At 38.5% G+C, this 15,640-nt stretch overlaps 1 protein-coding gene across 9 annotated transcripts in view; it reads left to right on the top strand.

Annotated features, from left to right (window-relative positions):
- Positions 1–13,792, top strand: part of CNOT2 (CCR4-NOT transcription complex subunit 2) — a 93,807-nt gene extending 80,015 nt beyond the window's left edge. For all 9 annotated transcript variants that reach the window (XM_084795363.1, XM_084795359.1, XM_084795365.1 and 6 more), the window contains 5 exons: positions 3,315–3,376; positions 3,463–3,512; positions 4,562–4,662; positions 5,932–6,076; positions 12,660–13,792. In XM_084795363.1, coding sequence (XP_084651489.1) covers positions 3,315–3,376; positions 3,463–3,512; positions 4,562–4,662; positions 5,932–6,076; positions 12,660–12,746 — 445 coding nt within the window. In that variant the 3' untranslated portion in view covers positions 12,747–13,792. The remainder of the gene's footprint in view (positions 1–3,314; positions 3,377–3,462; positions 3,513–4,561; positions 4,663–5,931; positions 6,077–12,659) is intronic.
- The last annotated feature ends 1,848 nt before the right edge of the window (positions 13,793–15,640 follow it).

Genomic DNA, 15,640 nt, shown 5'->3' with positions numbered 1-15,640 from the left:
GTCACTGAGAAATACTGTTCTACAAGGATCTGTCCATCCATCCATCTATCTATCCATCTATCTCTATCTATCTACAAGGAATTTGGGTCCATCCTTAGGCCACATCTTTATCCAACCCATTGACCTCGTCATTATTTCATTATTCAGAACTGTAGGCTCTCTATAAGTTTAACTTCTTGTCTGCTTTCTGACCATGTCTCTCTCTTTGGTGCTGTGGCTTCTGTAATCATTTGATTCTGTTGGGACTTTCATTGATGAGCCTCAGTGATCTTATCTCTTCCTCTTTGATGAACTCACTTCCTTCACACCATTAAATTTTATGGCCAGCTTAATGGCCTGGAACTCTATGGAACTCTTGACTGTGTTGTCCTTCTCTCGGTCTACATAGTAGTTACATCTTAAAATCTATATTCATTGTTATATATATTTGTTTCGTCCTTGACCCATCTTCTGGTTGGACTACAGAAAACCCTAATTTCATCGTCTAGTCTTGCTTGACACTCATGCTCAGGAACTTCAAAGTGAGTCCTTAATTTTGCAGGCAGTCTCATCTTTGATACCCATGGTCCTTTGTGAACTTTAGGTTTGCTTGTGGGTTTGTTTGTTTGTTTGTTTGTTGTTTTGCTGCTGTTATCCTATATGACCCTTTTATCAAGCCATGAATGGCTTTCCTCCTGTCCTTAACTCTTAGATAATGGCCTGGCTTTTGTTTCTACTTTATGAAGAAAAGTAGGAACAAATAGAAGAAGGCTTTAACCCAGTCCTGCCGCCAGATCTAACGACCTGCCACCAGTCTAAATCTGACATGCCCTTGCCCAAGTATTTGGTCCATACTTACAAGTTTCTAAAATCTCCTGTGTGTGATTCATAATGTTTTCTTCTTTCCATGGTGAAAGCATCCATACCAGTGTTTTGCACATGTATCTACCCCTGAGCTATATCTTTAGCCCCTCAGGTCCTTGGAAATTGCTCTGCTCAGGTCATGAGAACCCCCCAAAAAACCACCAGTACTTGATACTGATGCAGTACACACGAGGATATTTAATTTTTTGACTCGAGCTGGGCTCTGACAGTCACCAACACAGTGGTATCCAGAAAGAGCCTCAAACTCTGAGCTGAGGGTAAATTTATAGGTTCCTATCCCTCCCAGCGCCCCAAAGCAGGGAGGTTCCAGCCTGGCAAGGGCCTATTGATTAACATAAGGAGGCCTAATGTCCAAAGGTGACAGGCTACAGAAAAAGGCACCAAAACCACCCATGGCTTAGCTTTCTTTGTGCTCTTTGTTCACTGCTTTGTCCAGGGAAGTGTCTGGTTTCTTATTAACCCTATCTCCGGTGGGCAGGAAGGGGTGTGGCCATAAAACTGGTTCTCTTAGCCTCTTAGTAACTCTGTCTCCGGTGGGTAGGAAAGCTGCTTCCTCCCTGCAGCTGGCTAGATCATCTCCTGTAGGCCTATTTCTTAACTTTTGCCTCGGTGACCCTGAAATCTAATTTTATTTCTTCTGGTATCTCAAAATGGTCTTGCTTATATAGCCTTGGGAGACTCCTTAACTAAGCCCTAACTAAGCTCCATTTCTGCCTGAATGATAATATTACAGGCACGTGCCTTGGTTGCTATCTCACTTACACTTCTCTTTCGTCATTTCTTAGTTACATGGAGATAAACATTTTCCAATCGTATCAAACTGTTTTATCTTACTTCAACTTTCTTTGAGTTACTGTCACATTTTTAGTTGGTGTTTTGTTTGTTTGTTTGTTTGTTTTTTAAGCAAAGCATCTGAAATGAGTAATCTTACTTTTTCTAATTTGTCTTCTGCCATTCTGTTAAACCCATTTTAGCTAGGATTCTGTTCCCACTACTCACTAAGCTGTTCAGCAAGTTATCAGATGGTCTTCCGCCACTAAGTTCAGTGGACCATGCTATTGCTTTCTCCTGGTGCTCACTCCTCACTTGGTTTTGAAGAAGTGGTTCTTACCTGATCACTGTGGCTCATCTCTCTCAAGTTTCCCTTGCTGAAGCCACCTCTCCTTTACCTTTAGGTTAGTCCTCTCTCTGCGTTTGTCCCTTGGATGATCTTGTCTAGGTTTTTGCTTCTAAGAACCATATAGATTGAAAATTCCAAACACACATTTCTATTTCAGACTTGAGATTTTAGATGCCTTTACCAACTAAACACCTCTTACTGATCTGGCTCACACCACCTACACTGTCCGTGCTTTCTGGTCTCCTTTAGTACTTTCAGACTTGATATCATCCTGAATCCCCTCTTTCCTTTTCCCTCAGATGCAGTTCTCTCAAATCGATACACAATCCAGTCACCTTGTCACTAACTCATTACCACTCTGGTTGGTGGCATGAATATCCTGTCAAGGGATCACTAGGCAGGACGTGGTTTTCTCTCTGCTCTTTCTGTACAGCTTTATGTAGCAGCGAGATGATTCTTTCTCAATAGGCTCTTCCTGTGCTCAACACCAAGTGCAGGCTAGTTGTTCCGTTCTAACACAGCCTCCGACGCTGTGTCATTCTGACTCTCTCTTCTAGCCCGCCTCAGCAGCCGTGCCCTTGGTCACTGTTGCGCTTCGCTGCCTTCTTACTCTACCCCTCTTAGCAGGGCGTCTCTCCCCTGACTAGCACAGTGCCCCACCAGACAATTACCTGTGATCATCGCCCTCATATCCTTGAATATTTGTTTAAATCTAAACTTGCCAAATCTGACTTGGACTGACCACCCCATTTAATTACACAACCAATCCCTACTTACAGGCCCTCCCTGAAAAAAATTATACATCTATTGTGTAATTACCTTCCACCATCCAACTTACTGTGTACTTAAACAGAAGTAAACTTCACTGTATCAGCAGCCTTAGTTTTCATTCATTTGACTGTATTCAGAGTACCTAGAAGAGTCCAGGTGTGTATCATAGGCACTCTACTTAGTCAGTGTGAAGTCTTGCTCCTAATCATTACAGATTTGGGTGAGGTGTACATGGAAACTAATTTAATTGGAGAGTAATGTATGAGTGAATTTAAAGCATTGTTAATTATAGCTATTTTAAAGTAGAACATTTAAATTATGTGCCTAAGTGTACCGTAATTTTCTGTGCTGTATATTGTATTGCGGACATACTGAAGGAAGCAGTCAGTTCCGTTTTATTTTCCTGCTATAAAGTTGTAGTAAACTCAAGAAAGAAAACTGGGAAGGATGCTTATTTTTTATTTGAATTCTGCTGCTGCTTCTTTTCCCAAAATTAAGTTAGAAATATATTTTTTCTACTTTGTTCTTTAAAGTGGCTTCTTTTTTACTTCTTGTTCAGAAATCTCTACCCCAAGTTTGCATCACCCTGGGCCTCTTCACCTTGTCGGCCTCAAGACATAGGTAGGAGAATCTATTTGTGTGCGGAATTTTTTTAAGGTGTTTTCTAAAAATCAGTTAATAACACCTTTTTGTGTTTTATTATGCAGACTTCCATGTTCCCTCTGAATATTTAACAAACATTCATATTAGGGATAAGGTGAGTAGAGCTTGTTCTTAGTCAGTGTGGACTTGATCTATTTCTTTTCAGTTCAGACAGCATGATAACCTACCAGCAATCCTGGGGATAGGTTTTTATATGCCCATGAAGTTATGTATATAACAGTTTTATTTCTATTTTTGTTAATAATATTAATGTTTTGGGTCTTATTTTTAAAACCAAACAGCACTACGACTGGTAAAAAGTGGTTCCTATAATTAATAATTATAACCATATTGAATGAAAATTAACTTGGAAATTTTGGGTTTTATCCTCCTGACATTCTCATTTTATGCCCTTATTTATAAGAAAGATTTTTCCTTTACAAATTTTATGCATATAATGGAGCAGGCTGAAACACCTTTTTAAAATTATTCCCTGGCACTTTTTCACTGCCTGTGCCACGCCAGTACTGTAGACCTGAGGCCACAGTTGCCTAAGTGTTCCAGAATCTTTTCTTAGATCGATGTGAAAGTGCTGGAGAACACTTAACACGCATTCACGTTAGGGATACGGTGATAATATAAGTTCACAACTGCCACTTGAATAGGAGAACAGTGGGGAGGAAACTGTACTCACTGGGTTATGAGAAAAACCAGTGAATATTTAGGTAGCCTACGCTTTAGATACTTTGTTGTTGCACTCACCCTGAGTTTACAGTTTTGTAGGCTTTTTGCTACTTTGTGGAAGGAAATATGAAAAAGTTTTCTTTTAGTCATTCATTTAAACAAAATGAAGTGATACCTCTCTGATATTTATGCTGATTGGTATAATGGAGTGTAAAAATGTGCATGCAGATTCACACAGCTATGTAGCTGGCCGTCCATGAGACACTTACGTGTCCTCGATCTGTTAATTTATTTGAATGAAGAAACTCTTGAAATCTCCAGCTTCCTGATTATTTCATATTTCATTGTGAAATGACAGTTGTCTGTGCTAAGTGAAGAATTTCTGTTCATCCTTCAAATTTTCATTTTAGTGGCAGCAATTGTGTTTTCAAGTTTTAAAATTTGTTTTACACCTCAGCGTAATTTATTTGTGTCTTGTAGCTGGCTGCAATCAAGCTTGGACGATACGGAGAAGACCTCCTCTTCTATCTCTACTACATGAACGGAGGAGACGTGTTACAGCTCTTGGCTGCAGTAGAGCTGTATGTTCAAGTGCCTGCCACTTTCTCGTTGCGTCTTGGATATTCTGGAGGGTTTTTAAATGATGGTGGCTATAGTTTTGTTTTTTATTGAAAATTCTCCTTTTTATGATATTTTAAGTTGTTGGCAGGGATATTGTTGGTGGTAAAATGCTTGTCTAGTATCTCCAGACCTTAGCTTTCTTCCTGGCTCATCAGAGCAACAACCACCAAAAAAAAAAAAAAAAGATAGAAAGAAAAGAAATATGAATTGTTTTTATATTTAGTAAAATGATTTTTGTTTATATTGAAACACATTACAACTGTATAATCATTGGAACATAAAAAGAATTATAAACTGAATGCCAGCCCCATGGAGTGACATACTTGGTGAATTGAATGTTTTGAATGTCTTGAGTTGTAAACTAGGACTCAAGGTTGTGGTTCTTAAAGAACCACAGCTGTTTATGATGCACAGACACACAACCTCGTCATTTAATACACATCAATGACTGTTGCACAGACAAGAAGACCCTGCGTGTTTGTGCCTTTCTGTTGATACTGAAATGTCAGTTTTTAAATTTTCTCAGTTGAGAGAATTTACTTTTTGCTTTTTTCCCCATTTCCTTCTCATTTTTGTGACATGAGGGTAAACCCTATTACAAGTAAATTTACTGACTCACTCATCCATCTGTAATTGCATTTTTTTTTTGTCATTTCATTATGTCTATGAACTACTGAACTGTGTTTGTAGAAAAGCCTGTGGTCCCTTTAGATGTTGCTACCCCAATATAAGTGCTATTGATTGCTTGCCTAGGTTCTCATGACATCCTCTTGGATTTTGTTTGTTTATCACTTAAATTAAAAATAGGATTTAGAAAATGGATATTCTGTTGTCATCATAGCTATAAAATTGTGTGAATTTAAGTAGTCAATTCAAATCGGCTTTTTACTTAATTGGATTGCTTTAGTATGTACTTCAATTCCTGTTTCTATTATTTGTTCAGTATCTTTTATCTTTCTTTGGTCCATCTGCCCTAGTTTTATTATATCATTCAAATAACTTTTAAAATGTTTTGTCTACTAAAGTTGGTTCAACTTAATAAAAGCATGTATTTTAAGGAATATGCTTTTATTGTAAATGAAGTTATATTTAATAGCAGAGTGAGATAAAGAAGCTTCCGTGTGTATATGCTTGATACGTAATTTTTTGAGAAAAATTTGCCATATGTATAAAAAGTTTAGTGTGGGTCATAGGGAAAATTAACTGTGTTTCTCTTTTAAAAATTGAAGTTTTAACCGTGATTGGAGATACCACAAGGAGGAGCGGGTATGGATTACCAGGGCACCAGGCATGGAGCCCACGATGAAAACCAACACGTATGAGCGGGGAACCTACTACTTCTTCGACTGTCTCAACTGGAGGAAAGTAGCGAAGGTATAGTTTCCCACATGCAAGATGTATGAATATACACTTGAAAGAACGTCCTTGGCTTACTAATATGTAGCAATGTCTGTTCGTTCCCTAATGTCAGTTCTTCGCTAACCCTCATAGGGCTGCCCAAAACCAGCTCATTTTACGAATAGGAAAATTATTAAATTTGGTAAGATATTTTTATGATTTAGGGTAAGACTTATTAACATTTGAAATATTTTTATGACTGCCACATTATTAAATAAAGCTACCCTCTTACAGTCTCAGTCACATGTTTTCATATTTTTATTTCACACGGGGTGAGGCCTTTCTAAGAAAGAACAGTTTGTAAGGCTCTGTGTACCTGTTCGGGAACGGCAGCTGCTGATCGTGTCATGGTGGAGAATTGCAGGTGATCATAGTTGATCGTTCCTGTGCGTGAACACTGACGGGGAAATGGGCTGTACGAAAGGTTAATTATTTAGCTCTATTTGGGTTTTGTAACTTTGCTTTCTTACAAATCTTGTCAAAGCAAAATGTCCCCTTTGCATTGTGTAGGATTTTGTGTCAGTAGATATCTTGCACTTGGGTACAGTCCGTGGCTAGTACTTTTCTCAGTCAGCTTGATGTGAGTATGACCTACATCCAGCTCCAGAGAGCCCCATTGCTCTGAGTGAGTGTTAGCATCACAAAAGCAGTTCTTAAAGTCAATTTAAACAGGAAAAAAATACTCCTGACAAATGAGCTCGTTGGGCAATATTTTTTTTCAATGCACTAAATTGACGAGATGTTTACATTTTAAGAAGACAATATGAAGTGTGATCAGATACAAACCATAGAAAAGGTAAAGCTTAAAGAAATGAAAAAAGTTGAATCCAGTAGAAAATATAGAAGAGGGTAAGCATCGTTTTATTTTTTTGTTTTGTTTTTTAGGTTTCTCAATGGTAACTCTTTGGTGCTCAGTCCTTAGACTATGTCTGTTATGTCAGTAGTTGTAACTAATGGAAATGTCTTCGTTTCAAAGATTATATCTTGTTCTTACCATTTTAGTGAGATAGAAGTAATTAAATTTTAGTAATGTGTTTAGTTGATTGTTTTTTGCTTTTTGTTTTTGTTTGTTTGTTTTGGTTTTTGGTTTTTGGTTTGTTTTTTTGTTTTGTTTTGTTTTGTTTTGCACTTTTTTGGAGAAGGTTTGTATGTTTGTTTGGGGTTTGGATTGTTTGTTTGGTCGGTTGGTTCCTTAAATAGTAGAGCAAAAGCATAGAATTTTAGCTTTTGTTTCTGCTTTGACCTTGTGCGGGTTTTCATTCTATGGCTCTGTCCTATTTTCCAAAATGGGTATCATGAAGATGGAATGAAAACACGTGTGCACGCTTCCATACGCTGGACACATGTTGGATATGTGTTAGTACTGATTGTTCCAAACATTGTTCTTTTGGCTAAGTCATGGTTCTCCAGTTTTAGCTTGCATGAGAATTGCCTGGGGAACGTGCTAAGCAGACTGTGGAGCTGTACTTGTGCTGTGTCAGATCTAGCCAAGCCTGTGGCTGGGCTCTAGGCCCAGGGTCATCCTAGAAAAGATGGCTGGCTCTGGACGAGGCCAAACTTCTCAATTGGATGGGTCTTTGGCGGAGGAACGTCTATTAGTAAAGACTGAAGCTTTGTATATTCACCTTGAAGCTCTGTGCTCAATAATTTGCATTCTAAGTGCATATACAAAAAGGAATGTACTTGAGCAGTGCATCGCTTTATCATTCTAGCTAAAAACTGAGCTAGATTATGTGTTAGGAAATCAACTTAAATGAAAAAAAAATAGTTTTTGAGAATTATGTTCTCTTTGTAATGTGAGATAATTAGAAACACTAATATAAGCCTTTTACTTTGCACAGAAACAATTCCCAGCCTAAATGTTTCCTATATAAAATATAAGACCAATATGGCATTATGCTTGTTAAACAGTTTTGCCAAATTTTACCTCTCTCTTAATACAGTTGAGCAGCCATCTTCACTTACTGGGAAACTTGGCGGTGAAGTAGGGAGGTAAACCTTGAGTAGCATACCATTCAGTGATGCTCTAAGCCGTCTCTCTAACCCACACGCTGGCTGACGGCATAGTGATGGAACACAGTCAGAACTGTTGGTTTCTGCCAAGCATTAATGAGCAGTGCATGAATTGATTATAGTGAAATACTTACAGTGACTATTTACAGATGTGTTCTGCACTTACCATAAACTTGCTTAATGTTAAGACATTTTAGTTGTTCTTATTAACAGACTTTATAAAACTATAGAATATTCATAAATATGTCATGCCTTATCAGCCATAGATTTGCAGAGTGAGTGGAGTTTGCAGAATATTGCAGAGTATAATGTGACTAGTGTGCTTCGATCATGATGTGGTCCTGTGTCCCTGTAAGGGACTGAACAGTGGGGACTGTTCTGAGTCACTCACCATTGCCAGAAAAGTGTAATCATAAGAGAAATACTTAATAGATTATTTACATCAGAACTGTGATCCCCTAAGATACAGGTATGACCTCCAGTTCTGTGATTTCAATTCATAATGTAGGTGGTGCGGGACTGTAATACTGTCGCTGTCGAGGCAGACCCCTGTGAGTTCTAGGATAGTCAGGGCCATAGCAAGATCCTCTCAGCAAAAATAGCAAGAATAATAATAATGTACATAAAATGTTGACATTTTGTCTGTTTTCTTTTGAGGTGACCCTAAATAATTAGCAAGGATGGTGTCCTGTAATTTCGCTAGTATAGATTACATATGTAATTTACTAGGTAAAGGGTTTGTGTTATTTTTTTCCCCTGTTCATTTTTTAGGTGAGGAAGCCTTCCTTATTATCTAACTATATCTTTCTCAAATTAAAAACTTCAAATTGCAGGCTTCTTATAGCCAGCTTAGCCCTATAGACATTGCGGGATTTCTGGTACATAATATGTTTTATGCCTGACTGGTACATATCAGTACATCTTTATGCCCTAATTAACTATGTGTTTCTTCACAAAGTATTTGTAGTAACTATCTTTAACATACTTTGTTGCTTTCTAAAATTTAAGTATGAAGTTACTGTTGTTAGGAGACAACTGATAATTTTCTGAAATTAGAACAGTGATGGTGTTACTTTTATAAATGATAAGTTTTGAGTCCAATGTGTGTAAATTCCATTCTACTTAAGTAACTTTGTGTTGGGGGGGTGGGAGAGGTCGATACCTATGTTTTTTTCTTTTTAAAATTAGTTTATTTTATGTGCATTGGTGTTTTGCCTGCATGTATGTCTGTGTGAAAACATAGAATTCCCTGGAGCAATAGTTACAGACAGTTGTGAGCTGCCATGTAGGTGCTGGGAATTGAACCCAGGCCTCTGGAAGAGCAACCAGTGCTTTTAATTGCTGAGTCATTTCTCCAACCCCTGATTTTCTTAATAGGAAACTGAGTCATGAAAAGGTTGCTTTCCACATATCTAGAATACTTTTTAGGTTTTTAAAATCTTCATCCTGCAACAACATTTTCTACTAGATATTAAAGTCGGTCTTGAAAACTAAAGTGTTGTGTTTCTAAAGCACGTGAAGAAGGCATCTTAGTTGCTGTTCTGTGGCTGTGGAGGAACACCGTGCCACAACAGCTCTTAGGAGAGAAAGCATTTAATTGGGGCTGACTTACAGTTCAGAGGGTCAGTCTAGTATCGTCATGGTTGGGAGCATGGTGGCCATAGGCAGACGTGATGCTGGAGAAGGAGCTGGGAGTCCTGTGTTTGATCCAAAGGCAGCAGGGAGAAGGGGGAGCCTGGGCGTGGCAAGGGCTTTTGAACCCTCAGAATCAACCCCAGTGACACACTTCCTCTGACAAGGCCACACCTCCTAATCCTTCTGATCTTATCAAACAGTCCTACTCTCTCATGACTGAGCATTCAAATATCTGGGCTTGTGCAGACCATTCTTAAGCCACCACAGAAGGCTTGTTGTGCTAATTCATGAACTGTTATACTTTGACTAAGGGCTCCATGCTATTCCAAGCATCTGATGTGGTAGACACAGCAATTTCCTTTTACATTCTGCCCAAGAGTGTATGTCCAAGAGTATGTGTGTATGTGTATAACATTGACATAAAAGAGATGCTGTAAATCAAGTTAGATATGGTTAGGGAGCACAGAGGTAATAGTGAGGCAAAGCTCATATACTTTAAGAAAAATAAAAAATATGTGGAAGACAGAAGACAAAAAAAATTGTCAATAAAAGACAAGATTTGACCCATATAATTTCTGAGTATTTCATGAATATTTTTTAATTATTAAAATATTTATGCTCCCTAGATTCAAAGTGGTGCCTTTTTTAAATGTAGGGGAAATACATTGATGAGGTTAGTCAATTTAAGTACTACTAATAAAGCAGTGTAGCTTACCAGTGTGAATAAAATGTGACTAAGAGCTTGTCATTTTTCAAAATTGCAGTTAAGCTTTTTATACATGTGTATTATAGAAACCAAGATTCATTCACATTCCAAAGAATGGCTTAACTGCAAGAGTTTTGCTAGTTGTGAATGTGGATGTTGAGCTTCAGGCAGGGGAGGCTCTGCTGCTTATGGGAGGCCAAGGATGGCAGCTGTTGTCTGCTCTTCCTCACTGGCCTGCAAGCGGCCCTTGTGTGCCTTGCTGTCACATGACAGGGATCTTTTCAAAGGATAAAGTCACCACAGTGGATCATAAACAGTTGTGAAGGCACAAGGTGTTTTCCAAGTTAGCTGGAGGATATAATGAAGTAAATTTGTCTTGAATCTTGGGTTAAAAGTATAACAAAATAAAAACACATAAAACTACCACGTGTTATACTAGGGAGGCAAGAGCCTGCTGAGTTTGGAACCTAGTCTTCAGCACTGTCTTGTAGAAAATAAGATCCTACTTCCCAGGATACTTACGACGACTAGAAAAAAATAGCTCTATCTTTAGTTTTACTTCATACAAGGCTGTCAAGTTACATGTCTAATTGTTATTGTGAGTTTTGAATACTTTATTTGGTGTCCAAAAGCTTGATTGCTATAGCCTAAGATTTCATTTTTACTAAATAATATAAAATTTCATTTAGTTTAATAATGGAAGCATCCATTATGGAGTCAGCTTAACTCGAGACACACTCAAATAAGGTTCTAGAATAAGTAATCTTAGAGCATCTCCCATTTGTGGTTACAGAGATAGATGGTTGGGGGTTTTATGTTATTGGTGGTGGTGGTGGTTTTTCTGTTTTTTTAGTTTACAGTTATATTTGTGTCTAGTGCTGATCACAAAAACTTAGCATTCTTACTTTTTAAAACTCACGCAGCCGGATGCTGGCACAAACCTGTAACCTCAGTATTCAGGATGCTGGGGTGGGTGCAATTGTGAGTTTGAAGCTAGCTTGGGCTATGTAGGGAGTTTCAAAACCAGGCTAAACTACCTAACAAGACCTTGTCTCAAAAAAAGTGCAGCAGGGTCAACAAGATGGCTCTGTGGTACAGATACTTGCCAACAAGCCAGAGGACCTGAGCTGAGCTACACGATGCAAGCAAGACCCAGCTTCTGCAGGCTGTCCTCTGTGTGCCTTTGCTGTCTGCTTGCCATCCACAAATAAGCATCTAAAATATAAACAAACCGTAACATATTTGGACAGTTTGATGAAAATCAGTAATCCAGTTAGCCTTCAGAGAGTCATACTCCAAACCATTGTCTAGTTAAGTGGCCACTAAATTACCTGTCGTTTGTGAAATGGGAGTTGTAGAGACATGTGTTTTTTCAGCTCATTGTTTTCCTGAAATTTTAACGAGCTTAAAGAATGACTTCACTTCAAAAAAAAAAATTATCACTAAGAGTTATTAGAAAACGCCTCATTTTAAACATGAATAAAATGTCAGGGTTTTTTGTTCTGGCTTTGTTTTTGTACTTCACTGAAATGCTTAATTTACACATCCTGTAATCTTCAGACTTTAGCATTAGAACTAAAACAATTTCACCTTTAATTTTTAAATAAAATTTGCACAGAATTCTTATATATACATATCTCTGAGTTGCTGACTTTACATTCATAAACTCTGTACTTGTGTACTTAGCAGATAGGAGGCAGGGGACATTCCTGTTGTTCAGACTGTTTACTTAAAATGGTAAAGAGCTAGTATGCCTGTGTCTCTGTTCACTCTTGGTGCAGTTATTTTCATTGTTCACATGATAAATGTACTTAGCAAAAAATAAAACCTTAAAAGAGAGTCACTTAGACTAGTAAGATGGCCCAGCAGGTAAAGGCTCTTGCCAAGGAGACTGGTGACCTATCTGAGTTTGATTCCCAAAACCCACATGGCAGGAGGCACATTGTCCTCTGGCCCTCACAAATCTACTCTGTCTGTCTCTGTTTCTGTTTCTGTTCCCGTCTCTGTCTCTGTCTCTGTCTGTCTCTGTCTCTGTCTCTCTGTCTCTCTGTCTCTGTCTCTGTCTCTGTCTCTCTCTCTCTCTCTCTCTCTCTCTCACTCACACACACACACACACACACACACACACACACACACACACACACACTGTTTTTAAAAGAGAATTAAAAGTAGTTTAAATTCTCAATATCTGATGTTCTTTTATAGGAGTTCCATCTGGAATATGACAAGTTAGAAGAGAGGCCTCACCTGCCGTCCACCTTCAACTACAACCCTGCTCAGCAAGCCTTCTAAAAAAGACTTCCCTTTTCTTGGGGTATGGCTGTCTCAGCACAATACTCGACATAACTGCAGAACTGATGTGGCTCAGGCACCCTGGGTTTCATTCCTTGAGGATCTGGCAATTGGCTTACGTTCAGGGTCACCATTTGAGGTCCTGCCTTACCAATTATGTGCTGCCCAACAACTAAATTTGTAATTTGTTTTCTCTAGTTTGAGCAGGGTCTGAATTTTTTTCATTTATTTTCTTTTTGCCAGCAGACAGACTTGGGTCTATAAAGACAAGCAAGTACACTGACAGAAGTTTCCATTTAGTTTCTTAAATGTAAAAAAGAAAACCCACAAAAGACTCAACAAAATTAGACCACAAAACTTGCATTGTTCATTGTAGCACTATTGGTAATAAAATAACAGATGTTTGTGCATTTTTATGTGAAGATCCTTCTCGTATTTCCTTTGGAAGGATGAGCAAGGTCTGCTTCTTTCATTTTACTTCCCTTCTGTTTCTGAAAGGCAGTTTCGCCAGGCTGACTGCAAGAATATGACTGTAGAAGAGAGCGCCACAGTCTCTGTGGCTTCCAGGGCTGTGTTGTTACTGAGCTTCATCTTTCCAGAATGAGCAAAACACTGTCCAGTCTTTGTTACGATTTTGTAATAAATGTGTACATTTTTTTTAAATTTTGGACATCACATGAATAAAGGTATGTATGTACGAATGTGTATATATTATATATATGACATCTATTTTGGAAAATGTTTGCCCTGCTGTACCTCATTTTTAGGAGGTGTGCATGGATGCAATATATGAAAACGGGACATTCTGGAACTGCTGGTCAGGGGACTTTGTCGCCCTGTGCACTAAAGGGCCAGATTTTCAGCAGCCAAGGACATCCATACCCAAGTGAATGTGATGGGACTTCAAGACGTGAACTGAGACAATTCACTCTGGCTGTTTGAACAGCAGCGTTTCATAGGAAGAGAAAAAAGATCAATCTTGTATTTTCTGACCACATAAAGGCTTCTTCTCTTTGTAATAAAGTAGAAAAGCTCTCCTCACTGCAGTGTTGACTTTGATTTGAAATTGTGAAATTTCTTCTTCAACATGAGAAACACAGAAAACAAGTTTACAAATACGCTGAATGGTATGACTAGATGCAAATCCTCCCCCTCGCTCCCCCTTTCCAGCTATCAGCAAATAAGCTAATGGATCCATACTGGGCCCTCTTACTTGTCATTTAAAAGGCACCTCAGCATTAACCCTGGGAGAAAGTTGGATAGGCTATAGCATTACAAGTAAGCACCCAAGCACTCTGGGGACCCAACCAAAAAGCTTGTTTTGTGAGAAAGTGATGAGGAATTCTGTGATAGATTCATTTTCTCTTTATGAATTTACCTTTGGCTTGCTGGCCTGGATAGGTCACATTTGCAGGTGACTGAAGTCTTTTGTCTTCTACATGACTGCATGAAAATGCCATGTTTATGTATCAAGAATGAGCAGAAACTTAAAATTCACCTTACTCTTAAAGAGCTAGCCAAAACTAATTTTTTTTAAATCGTGATTTAAGAAAAAAATCGTAACAGACACTACATTATTTGAGGTATACCACATCCAGATTGTTGATCCCACTTTCTTTCAAGTAATGAACAACTAATCTTTTCATAATAATCCTCTTTATAAAATAAGACTTTCCCCTACATAGCCATCAACAGTTGGTAGGCAGGAAGACCCAGTGGAAGGGGGGGGTGGGTCTTGACTGACTAAAGTATCAGCTGAAGCACGGTCGGGTTGTGATTAACAAATCAAGGTAGCTCATATCAAGTCTGTTGTGCTGCCTCTCATTCTTAGCAGCCATGGGCAAGAATTTCAAGCAGACACTTCAATATTCTGAGTTCTTTGTATTCAGAGTCGTCACAATTAAGGAAAGTTGCCCGTTAAGTGAGTTTTATTTTTGTTTTTACATTTTGGTGATGTGAGATGTCAAACTTGACTTCAAATACGAGTTAAAAATAAGCATTTGAAATTCCCATCCTACATACAAACGAACACTGCCCGTCTCGCTTTGTGTAAATTGTACTTTCTTTCCCCTAGTGAAGCAGACGGTGCGCTCTGGCACACTGCTATCACTGAACTGTAACCCACTTCCTTGAGCAGAAACTAATATCCCGCAAAAGGCAGCCAGTCCTTTAACCTGTGCGAATGTGAAGTTCTGTACTTGAGGTTCATCAGAACACAATAAAACTGCCTCTGGCACTCTTGGCTGACCTTGTCCTTCAGGACCATCTTCCTAAGAACTCTAAGGTCTGTGAAAGCCAGCCATTTATTCACAGGTACTTTATTAATACTTGTTAATTGGCATATTTTATCATTTCAGTTTGAAAATGCACAAGTCAAATTATTTGGACATTGAAATAATTATCCTTTGAGGCAACTTCGTTTTCATGAAACTGAAGCATCTTCATTTAGCTTTCAAAACCTAACTTTTTCCTGTGAACCAAGATGATGCCCTTGAGTCCTTTCATTCAGAAACACTGACTTGCCAATAAAACGGAAGGTGTCCAAACACGGCCCTAAAGGACTCACACCACTTAGATTTGCATTCAGAGCATCAGTTTTGCACAAAGTTGCTGAAGGTGCATGCACCCCCACGCATGCACATGTATGTGGAAACAGGAACGTTTTAAGTATTCTCAAGTGTGGTTTGTGTATAAAGTTGATAAAGACTTAGAAATATCTACTAACTATCTAATCTTAGGGATCTGGGCTAGTGGCTCATTGGTAGAGTGATATTGCTGCCATCTGTGAGGCTCCATGTTAAAATCCCTGATGTCACACACTAAAGAGGCTGAGGAGACTAAGACAGATGTTGGGATATATTCACTTTGCAAAATTTAGATTCTAGTGGCCTGTC

The sequence above is a fragment of the Acomys minous genome, assembly GCF_964271855.1.
Source record: "Acomys minous genome assembly, chromosome: 9".
In the NCBI taxonomy this organism is placed as follows: Eukaryota; Metazoa; Chordata; class Mammalia; order Rodentia; family Muridae; genus Acomys; species Acomys minous.
This window is presented reverse-complemented; position numbering and strand designations above follow the sequence as displayed.